We start from the raw sequence: 12,101 nt of genomic DNA on the forward strand, positions 1-12,101 counted from the left end.
AAACACTGAGCGCGGCGATACAGTCAGAAGCTTTTCCGTCTACACATTCCCATCATTTACCACGGATTTACTATAACGTTAGCCTACTAATATTAACTGCACCATGAAATGTGGGATATACATATTGAATTGTATTATATTATTAATATAGACAATGTATTAAAGTCTACAGATCTAAAGGCATGATGCTGGATGACCAATGGTTAATTTTAACAGTCAGAATATTACATTTTACCAAATAAAATGAGCACATGCAGAAACTAAGAAATAATTTTTTCTATTAAGATATTTATTTTGTTAAGGAAAAATGACAAATGTTTGAATGTTCACTCAGATTTGTGAATGTTCCCCTGTTTGGCAAGTGTTTGTCATGATATGTTCTGACAATAAAGAGTAGTTTAAAACCACAATTAACGCTCTGGTTTCTTAGGAGCAAAAATCTGCCTTTAAACTTGAAAGAAATAAAGATTTGACATTTATCGTGATAATTATCGATATTGACTGATACAAAAAAATTATCGTGATAATTTTTTTTGGCCATATCGCCCAAGACCTAACTCTATGCGAAGGAAAAGTGAGGAAAATGGTGGTCCCCCCCAATACAGTAAAACTGCACATTTTAGAGTGGCTTTTTATTGTGGACAGCCTAAGGCACACCTGTGCAATAATCCTGCTGTGTAATCAGCATCTCGATATGCACACCTGTGAGGTGGATGATTATCTCGGCAAAGGAGAAGTGCTCACTAACACAGATTTGTGAACAATATTTGAGAGAAATAGGCCTTTTGTGTACATAGAAAAAGTCTTAGAGGGGCAAAAACAAATGTGTTGCGTTTATAATTTTGTTCAGTGTATATATAAAATGAACTAAATTAATAACTTTTTACAACAAAAATGAAACCTCACTGAACTTACTAAAGCTGGACTGTGACGCTATTTTCTTCTGGAAACAAACTTTGTTGCATTATTCTCCTGTTATCTCTGTAAAGCTGCTTTGAAACACTCTACTGTACAAAGCGCTGTATAAATAAAGGTGACTTGACTTGTGCTGAATAGTTGCGCTTTATCTTTCTGTTTGCCTGTATCTCTGTCAGTCTAAAAGATTGTGTGCTTGTTTTGCTCATTAGGGGTCTCATCAATCAAAACGCGTTGTTCAGAATGCGCTGCAATGCTTTCTTCATTGATGTGGTGTCCAGCGTGTGCTTCAAGGACAACACTCCTCCCAGCACAGACATCATCCTGCACCTGCTGTCTCTGCTGATGGTGGAGGCCTGCTCGCTCCCTCAGATCAGAGGTGCGTCTGCTGCTGTGTGTGTGTGTGTGTGTGTGTGTGCAGGAATGAATGAGTTAATGACCAGAACGCTGTTTGTTCCTCGTGCTCGCAGGGCAAGACCGCAGGTTCTTGACTAAAGCTCTTTCTCCCTTCGATGACTCTGTGGATAAAAACCCAGTGGTGCGTTCAGTGGTGCTCAAACTCCTGCTCAAATACAGGTGAGTGCAGGACATGAAAATATATTTCCATATAGTTATGGTCAATATTTTAAAGTGGTATATATATTGAAAAATATACAGAGTAATATATTTGTGACCCTGGACCACAAAGCCAGTCGCATGAGTATGTTCGTGGTAATAGCCAATAATACATTGTAAGGCGATTTTTCTTTTATGCCAAAAATCATTAGGATATTAAGATTATGTTCCATGAAGATATTTAGTAAATGTCCTACCGTAAATATATAAAACATGTATTTTTGTGAGTGAATGCAGCACAATCGTGAACATAAATGCACAACTTTAAAGGAGATTTTCTCAATGTTTAAATTTTTTTGCTCATCAGATTCCAGATTTACAATAGTTGTGTCTCGACCAAATATTGTCCTATCCTAACAAACCACACATCAATGGAGAGATTATTTATTCAGCTTTCAGATGATGAGTAAATCTCAATTTCAAATAATTGACCCTTGTGACTGGTTTTGTGGTCCAGGGTCACATTTCGTTAATATATTGAATAATACATAAGGAATTGCCACTAATGTGCATTCACATGAGTTACTTTAACTCAATTGAGTTATGGTACTGCTACACAAAGTATTTGAGTTGAATTTACAAGGAAAGTTTTGTTGCTATTACTTAAAGGGGACATATCATGCTAAATCCACTTTTTTAGCCCTTAAATGCCTTTTGTTGTATATTTGGAGTGTTCAGAAGTACAGAAAAGTTTAAACTAGTCTCTTCAGGTGCTTCATTGATATCTTTATATTCTGTTTTGGTCATATTTTTCAACCTGTTCCAATTTTTCTATTCTCTATTATGTTTTTTGAACAATAACGTCACAGTATTTGCAGCGGAACTGCCAAATAAGGACATCGACTCCCGGCGCAACACTTCGAGCAATCCGCCATTTTTATTCATTATTTATTAATCAATGACACATAGGTTATAACCGTAATTAAACTAAACTATACCTGTTCCAACTCCATACAGCAGATATTCTCTGACTCTAGGCATTATTGTCCGAGTCGAAATGAACACCGTTACTGTGAGTTTCTGTTTTGATATTATCATCTTCCGGTGAGTTGAGATTGTTCACCGAGCGCGAGCTGGTTAGGCTCCGCCCCCTGTGCCGTGAACCAGCAGCTCATTAGCATTTAAAGGAGACACACTAAAACGGTGCGTTTTTCTGAGCCCCAAAAAGTGACGATTTAAACATGCTGTAAACAATTATCTGTGGGGTATTTTGAGCTAAAACTTCACATACACACTCAGAGACATATATTACATCTTGTGAAAAGGGGCATAATAGGTCCCCTTTAAGGTGCATGTTGAAAACATGTAAAGTCTTTTTGGTAAAACACAAATTAGTTGAGTTCAAAGTACTCAATTCTGATGCTGTAAGTTGCCTCAATGTTTTTTGAGTTTCACTTTTCAGTGTAAAAAATACTGCCTTAATTTCGCAATTGTTATTATAATTATTAATACTATTATTAGGTAGCCGTTTAAAGACATTAAATTCATAAGCACACAAGACACTTCGTTTTAAATATAGTTATTGAACTATTCTAATACACAGAAACTAATATCACATTAACTCACGCATTCAAACAGTTGCAAAAAGAAAGTGAGTGAGGAAAGTTTTAGAGAGTGAAATAATGAAATCCCATGTTTCTAGTAAAGTGTGCATTTCCTAGGACTTGACCTGAACTTTAATTCAGTGAATTAGTCAGTCTTTAATTCAGCCCCTGCATTGAGTATTCAATGAGGCTATAACTCTCTTAATGCACCAGTTCAGTGAGAATCTGGAGGTCTTTCTTGCGTTTCCTAGATTGTGGATTACCTTCTTTGTCGTTTGTTGATTCGCATCTGGAGTGACGTCTTAGGAAGCCGATCGGTTGTTGTGTTGGCTGATGAATGAAGTTGTAGTTTAAGGAGTCATGGACTGAAGCTTTGGGGCAAAATATATAAAGGAAGATAAGAAGTGAAATGAGGCTAGATGAGTTATTTCAACATGATGCACTTCAGCTTAACCTTAGTCTTAGTCTCAGTCTAAACTAATGCTGTGTTCGTGTCCTGAGTTCTTAAACTCAGATGTTTGTCCAAACCCTGGAGGAGTGCTGCCCAATTAGACATTGCCTTCGGTTCAGGCGCAACTATTTCTCCTCCCATACATAAATCTCTCTAAAAAGATCTCTAACTTTCCCACTCTAATAGGGTTTAATTTCGACATGATTTTGACAATATGATACATTTTACACAGATTTGACTCATAACATAATTTGAGAAATGGAAAACCATTCACATCAATACCAACCATACTTCCTATTAACTACTAAAAAGGACATAAACAATGAGTGATTACAACATGATATTGGGGGTTGTGGACATGATTTAGATTTATGCAATGAAATGATATTTGATTATAAGTTCCAGTATTGGAATGATCTGATGCATTTTGATATTTAAAGGCAGTTTTTGTGGGTTTTATAGAGGATTTCAGTCCACGACTCCAATACGAAGGTCTGTTTTAGGTCTATCTTCCTTGTGAGACTGAGGATGTGCAATCTCCGAACCCCTTTGTCTTTGTTAAACTGCCTAACAGTTGGCATTTTTAATCGTTTTTTTTTTAAGAGTTTGTTATTTTCCTTGACTGGCTGCTGTCACATGATTTAATGGTCATTAGTGTTGATTTGTAATTCGGGTCTTTTCACAGTTCTGCATTTTGGCTTCTTTCTTAATAGTCTGCATTGAAACACTGATATGTGGCATAAGTGTGGTTGTGAGTCCGTTAAGTTCCAGTTCTGTGTGTGCAGGACTCGATGTACGACCGCACACAGTGGCACTCCGTGGCGGAGCAGCAGGCCTGTTTGCAGGAGGAGACACACTTCCTGCGGGAGTTCGCTGGCTCTGACTCGGTGTCTTCACACACCGTGTCTATCGAGCACCTGCAGCGCGTGGCTTTAATTCAGTGAATTAGTCAGTCTTTAATTCAGCCCCTGCATTGAGTATTCAATGAGGCTATAACTCTCTTAATGCACCAGTTCAGTGAGAATCTGGAGGTCTTTCTTGCGTTTCCTAGATTGTGGATTACCTTCTTTGTCGTTTGTTGATTCGCATCTGGAGTGACGTCTTAGGAAGCCGATCGGTTGTTGTGTTGGCTGATGAATGAAGTTGTAGTTTAAGGTGAGGAAATACTGAGTCATGGACTGAAGCTTTGGGGCAAAATATATAAAGGAAGATAAGAAGTGAAATGAGGCTAGATGAGTTATTTCAACATGATGCACTTCAGCTTAACCTTAGTCTTAGTCTCAGTCTAAACTAATGCTGTGTTCGTGTCCTGAGTTCTTAAACTCAGATGTTTGTCCAAACCCTGGAGGAGTGCTGCCCAATTAGACATTGCCTTCGGTTCAGGCGCAACTATTTCTCCTCCCATACATAAATCTCTCTAAAAAGATCTCTAACTTTCCCACTCTAATAGGGTTTAATTTCGACATGATTTTGACAATATGATACATTTTACACAGATTTGACTCATAACATAATTTGAGAAATGGAAAACCATTCACATCAATACCAACCATACTTCCTATTAACTACTAAAAAGGACATAAACAATGAGTGATTACAACATGATATTGGGGGTTGTGGACATGATTTAGATTTATGCAATGAAATGATATTTGATTATAAGTTCCAGTATTGGAATGATCTGATGCATTTTGATATTTAAAGGCAGTTTTTGTGGGTTTTATAGAGGATTTCAGTCCACGACTCCAATACGAAGGTCTGTTTTAGGTCTATCTTCCTTGTGAGACTGAGGATGTGCAATCTCCGAACCCCTTTGTCTTTGTTAAACTGCCTAACAGTTGGCATTTTTAATCGTTTTTTTTTTAAGAGTTTGTTATTTTCCTTGACTGGCTGCTGTCACATGATTTAATGGTCATTAGTGTTGATTTGTAATTCGGGTCTTTTCACAGTTCTGATCAAGTCATCACTAGATATATGTTCTACCCTTCTTACACATGTGTATATGTATATACTAATCATTGCCTTTTCCTGTTTCAGCTTCGATGATGTGAAGCACTATCTTCAGCGGCATCTGACCGAGGTTGAGCAAAGCAACATCATGGAGGAGACGGATAAAACTGAGCTTTACTCCTTGTACATAAACTGTTTGGAGGTGTGTATATCACTGTTTGGAGGTGTGTATATCACTGTTTGGAGGTGTGTATATCACTGTTTGGAGGTGTGTATATCACTGTTTGGAGGTGTGTATATCACTGTTTGGAGGTGTGTATATCACTGTTTGGAGGTGTGTATATCACTCCCCTCACCAGCTCAGTTCGCTTGCCATATTTTACAGCTTAGTTGTAGTTTTCTGGAGTAGACCGCCGTCGGTGTATGGGTGAATGTGATGCAAAATGTAAAGCGCTTTGGTGGCCATTGGGTCTGTGAAAGCGCTATATAAATGCAGTCCATTTACCATTTTCTAGATTCTCTCTCTGCATATTCTAGGCTTTCTCTTAGGAGAGGTATTGGAAGACTTTACATGTTTGCTGAAAACTTTAATGCTTTTCCTTCACAATCCACTCAAACTCACTCATTTAATTTCAAATTCAAGCCAACATTTAGATCAAAATGTTTTTAGTCAATGTAAACAATAAATTCAGTCTAGTGTGACTGTTAGTGTAAGTGTATTTTGTAATTTAAGCGTAACCCTAACCACATTTTGTTTTAAGTCATTAAGATGTAAAAATGTAAAGAGAATTCTAAAGAAAATTTATGTTTTTAAGGTTGATTTTTATTGATAAATACTTTTCTTTTTTTTGGTAGTGTGTGCAATTAACATGAACTGGTAACACTTTACTTTACAATAAGGTTCATTAGTTAACATATACTAAGAATGAACACTACTTCTACAGCATTTATTAATCTTAGTTAATATTAATTTCAACATTTACTAATGCATTATTCAAATCAAAGTTTGTATAACATTAGTTAATGCACTGTGAACTAACATGAACAAACAATGAACATTTATATTTGTATTAACTTGCATTAACAAAGTTGAATAAATACAGTAACAAATGTATTGCTCATTGTTAGTGAATGTCAGTTAATATAACTAATGTTAACTAATGAACCTTATTGTAAAGTGTTACCAATTAACTTACAAAGCATTTTGGCTTCTTTCTTAATAGTCTGCATTGAAACACTGATATGTGGCATAAGTGTGGTTGTGAGTCCGTTAAGTTCCAGTTCTGTGTGTGCAGGACTCGATGTACGACCGCACACAGTGGCACTCCGTGGCGGAGCAGCAGGCCTGTTTGCAGGAGGAGACACACTTCCTGCGGGAGTTCGCTGGCTCTGACTCGGTGTCTTCACACACCGTGTCTATCGAGCACCTGCAGCGCGTGGCCAGGGTTCGACTGGGCCTGGATGTGGCCGCTGACCTGCTGGTCAACCGAGCGACCGCTGCTGCTGAAGGCCAGTCTTTAGTGCTTGTGCTTTATAATCATTTTAATAAATGCTGTTCATTAAAGGGGTCATGACATGTTTTTTTTTATTTTATTATTATGTTCCCTTAGGTGCAATTATAGTATTACTATAGTTTTTTTTACAAAAAACTTTTAAAATGTAGTGATTTATGACCTTTTCCCACCCTGTTTCTCATCATCTGATTCAAACAGTCTGTTTTGGGGGTGTTTCCCCTTTAAGAGTTCAGTGTTAACGCCCACTGTTATGATTGGCTAACGTCAGTGCCTATGCATCAATTATTAACGCCCCCAGCCAGAAGGTTTGCGGATTCGGCGCAACTGTTTAATAGCGGGTGATGCATGCGAAGCGATGGCTCTTGCAATGATAAAACCTTATATGTTTGAGCCGGAATCAGAGGAAAATGAACCATCACCACAACAACGAAGACTGGATCAGCCCGTGTCCACATGGAAAGTGAAACTATTTTGAATTAATAAAAAAAAATTAACCCGAGACACTTGAAAACAGATTATTGTTGCATAATTATCCTATAGCTTAATTTGCTAACAGTTTAACATTATTTAACTAATTCCAATGAAATGATAGGGTGTACCACGGACAAAAATGCATGCACAGACAGGCCATCTTTGAAGATGCAGCATTGATAAAGGCAACATTTTTGATTTTCTATCACATGTAGGCCTACTAGAAAGGCGAAATATTTTCAAGATTCTCTTATACACATGTGTTTATATTAGCCATGGTAAAAAGTACGTTTGCGTCGTCGTTATTGAGCCCAGAAGAGTCGGCACGGACTTATCTTTGAGCAACAGTTTTCTGGCAAAGCCAAGCATCATATTGGGATTTTTTCCTCAAAACAGTCATCCTTCAAATGTATAGAACACTGCCGTGACTGGGACGTCCGCAAAAAATAAAGTGCATCCATTTTTCCCTGACGACTGGATCTTTCAGCGTATTTAAAAAGTAGTTTAAAGTTTTAAATACATTACTTACAGTTTGCGTCGTCGATGTTGAGCCCAGAATAGTCGGCACGGACTTATCTTTGAGCAACAGTTTTCTGGCAAAGCTCAAAACAGTCATCCTTAAAATGTATAGAACAAACGCTTAAACTAACACTGCCGTGACTGAGACGTCCGCAAAAAATAAAGTGCATCCATTTTTCCCTGACGACTGGATCTTTCTGCAGCGTATTCAAAGATGTTGTTTGTCCACAGCCAGGAACAGCACATCTGCGGCATCGTAATTTCCCTGTACACAGACCCACTCGCTGTCCGTCGACTGAACACTTGTGAGGCGCGCGGGCGCGACAATGATACGAAATGAGCGTAGTTGTCTTGCACTTAAAGCGTAGTTGTCTTGTGACGGAGGCGGTAATATGCAAACGCTGGTACGTCACTTCGTACCGTGACGTCACTTCTTACCATGAATCCAGAACGAGCTGTATTTAGAGCTTGATTAAATAAATGATTTGTTTATAATGGGGAGGACGTCTTAAGCTATGAAACTTGCAGGACATTTTAATAGTACAAAGACCTCTTATATACCAAAAGATCAAGGCAAATTTGGTTTCTCATGTCATGACCCCTTTAAACTTTCTATTAAAGGTGCACTGTGTAATATTTAGGAGGATCTGTTGACAGAAATCCAATATCATATACATAACTAAGTTTTCAGTGGTGTATAAAGACCTTATTTAATGAGCCGTTATGTTTTTATAACCTTATTATGAGGCATTTCTCTCTACACACACCGCTGGTCCCCTTACATCGACATGTTTCTACAGTGGCCCTGAATGAACAAACGCGTTTCGTCACGATGTTGTTCTTCATGCAAAGAAGCTAAAGCTAAAGTCAAGCGAATAAAACACTGACACAATGATGAACAGGTAATAATAATCTCAATAATATAATTATTCAGTAAAACAATAAGTAAACCTAATTTCTTAATTTATCTTTGTAAAGAAACCTCATTGCTTAACTGGCTACTCTCTGCTGTCTCAGACGACGACATCACTTCCTGTCGGCCACCGTAACTTCTGTTGGGTGCACTTCACAACCTCACCACTAGATGCCGCTGAACATTACACACTGCACCTTTAATTCATTAAATTATATTAATTCATTAGGTTATATTGTGCATAAAGAAAATGAGCCTTCTGTTACGACCTTGAGAAATCTTTTTTAATCCGATGATTTCTCTTTTTAGGTGTGCACGACGATCCTTCGGAGTTTCTGAAGAGTGTGGTGGAGCTGTGCTGCCGGAGCAGGAACGACTGGTACAGGGTTTACCTCATCAGAAAGATCTGCAGTCTTCATGGGGTGGAGTATGTCCAGAAACTGCTGCCACAGGAGAGCTTCAGGTGGCTGTTTCCTCAGGAGATCCTCCAGTCGGTGGGTTTTAGTCGATTCATTTCATAATGCTGATATGAGTATTTGTGCTTTGACCAATACATGTATTTCTCTCAGGATCAAGATGGCAGCCAGATTGACCAGTATCTAGCATGTGGAATGGGCTACAAAACTATTAGAGATGCCGTAGCCAAAGCCATGCTAGACTGCAACATGAAGGGAATACAGAAAGCCATAGAGGTATTTATTTACTCCTTTACACACACACACACTCTCACACAGTGAGACACAACGTGTTGAGCATTATTAGGGCTGGGCGATTTTATCGATTCTGCGATATAAATCGATATTTTTTTTTCCCAAAAAAGTATCGTTTTTTTAGCCGCGAGTATCGATACATACTCATACGATACACATTCAAATCCCCCGTGTTTACCCCCGTTCGCGTTGCAGGAAGAGCGATTCGGTCAGCCAGCCGCTAGTGTTGCTGTAGACCAAGTTACCCGTACTAACTTTACACAGACGCAGACGTCTACCTCTTCCTGTTTACCAAGTCAGAGCGCGGATATTCGGAGAATGGCGGCGAATATAAATCCGGCACCCGCCTGCTTAAAAGCAGATGTGTGGGAGCACTTTGGTTTAAAAAAAAGAAAGAAGGAAAGCAACGACTTGGATAAGAGCGTTGCGGTTTGTAAGCTATGTGGCACTAACGCAGGGCTGCCAACTCACGCATCACACGCTCTCAAGCCTTGTTTATACTCGACGCGTCCGCACGAGCGCGAGTCTCCACTGACTGCGCGCGCACCTCTCCAAACGGTCGAGGCGTTTATACTTGACGCGCTCGCCGTTGTACTATTCTTTGAAACTACAGGGGGCGACTCGAGTAATTGTCCTCTCTAAACCATCAGGAATCGGTGAGAAGAAGAAATTTAAACACGTGACAATAATGTTTATTTTAGTTACCACCACCAATACAAAAATAATCGTGTAAAACCCAGTAAACCCTGAGATTATTACTTGTGACATTAGAACAAAATATGCAGGCTAGCCTATATGGGAATACATGTACGTATACAAATAAATTAACAATCTCTTAAATATTTTCTAATTTCACTAAACATTTCATTACCTTTCGTGTACATTTGTATTAACCATGGACCTTTATGTTCATTAAAAAGGCTTTTTTATGCTATTGTATGCTCATTTTTTAAATGTAAGCAACTAATTTAGACGCGCAAACTGGGTGCTGGTGTGATGAGAAGTTCGTGCTCGGCCAGATTCGGCTCAAAGTCGTTCATCTTCGGATGCGGAGCCGCGCGCGCTGTTACAAAATCTGCCGTGCACACCGCCAGGCTAAATGGGCCGTTGCGCACCCAACGCGCGCGACCGCCCACACCGCAATGACGTCATTTTTGCCGCGCGCACCTTCTCGCTCGTGCGGACGCGTCGAGTATAAACAAGGCTTCACGCCACACATCCATTTTCTCACGCAGAAACAAATCGCGGAGCAAAGAGGACACTGACAATGACAGACAAGACAGAGCAGGTTACTTTGATATAAAATTAATTATCAGCTCTCAGATTCTGTCAATTTTATAACGCAATTCAAACAATAATACCATTTTGGCGCTTGTAAATGCGACGTGACAGATCTCTGTAGCGCCTCAGTTCAAGCGGCACGTGACCCGATCAACTCTAACTCTTCTTCACTATTATAAACCCGAACTTACTGAAATGTATCCCTCGGATCAATCAGTAAGCGGTAAGAAGTCAATAAAACTGGTAAATGGTAAATGTAAATGGACTGCAAAACAGGTCGGCTAGAACAATGTCACATAAGTTACATTTACATCAGGAAAGCAATTTAATGACCATTTATAGGCTGGAAAAATTAGCTATAGAGTTTTGTTAAATATGTCCACTATATTAGGCTACATTTATTATAAAGTTGTTATTATAATAAAGAACGCATTATATTTTATTTAAGTTGTTATTTTTAACCTTTAATATAAATAGCCTAGGGCTCTCTATGTTTACAGCATTAGTGATTTATTTTTTAACATGTATCTAACTAATAATTATCAAAATAAATCGTAATTGTAACCATGCAGCTAAACACTGTAACATGTTGTCAGTAAACTTAATAAAAATAAGTTACCAAATGTTTTGACAATCACAACTTATTGTGATGCAAGTTTTTTTTTCTCCACATACCCCCCCCCCCCCCCCCCCCACCCCCCTACAACTTTTCTCAACACATCTTTGATTAATTTTGTCCAGCATTTATTTTGCAAGCTGTCGGATGTTTTTTGAGTTTTCATTTCAATTAATCCAAGTAAATGAAACACTCACAACACAAGATGTCACCAAAATCACTATGTCCCCTTTAAATCTATCAGAAAATGATGTAAGCGTACCGAATTATATAGAATCGAATCGAATTATATCGAATCGTATCGTTGGCTGAATATCGTGATATTTATCGTATCGTGAGCTGAATATCGTGATATATATCGTATCGTGAGCTGAATATCGTGTATCGTATCGTATCGTGAGATTAGTGTATCGCTACAGCCCTAAGCATTATAACCAATCTGTTGATGTTTTTGATATGAATGAAACGTTGTTCAGTACTCGTGCTCACTTGCTGAATCCTGCAATGTAAATATTATAACTAATCACACGTTTCTGTTGAGCTTATGAATGCGATGGCCAATCGGAGGTGTTCATATAAGTCACAGCTGAAAACACCATCAA

The 12,101-nt window shown here is 38.5% G+C and overlaps 1 protein-coding gene across 1 annotated transcript in view; it reads left to right on the forward strand.

The window, feature by feature from the left end:
• Positions 1 to 12,101, forward strand: part of LOC307003967 (E3 ubiquitin-protein ligase rnf213-alpha-like) — a 77,476-nt gene that overhangs the window by 36,925 nt on the left and 28,450 nt on the right. The window contains exons 47-52 of the mRNA XM_079622892.1: positions 1,128 to 1,294; positions 1,386 to 1,491; positions 5,563 to 5,677; positions 6,771 to 6,984; positions 9,202 to 9,386; positions 9,462 to 9,584. Of these exons, the coding sequence (XP_079479018.1) occupies positions 1,128 to 1,294; positions 1,386 to 1,491; positions 5,563 to 5,677; positions 6,771 to 6,984; positions 9,202 to 9,386; positions 9,462 to 9,584 (910 nt within the window). The remainder of the gene's footprint in view (positions 1 to 1,127; positions 1,295 to 1,385; positions 1,492 to 5,562; positions 5,678 to 6,770; positions 6,985 to 9,201; positions 9,387 to 9,461; positions 9,585 to 12,101) is intronic.

This window comes from Phoxinus phoxinus (assembly GCF_949152265.1).
Source record: "Phoxinus phoxinus genome assembly, chromosome: 1".
Lineage (NCBI taxonomy): Eukaryota > Metazoa > Chordata > Actinopteri > Cypriniformes > Leuciscidae > Phoxinus > Phoxinus phoxinus.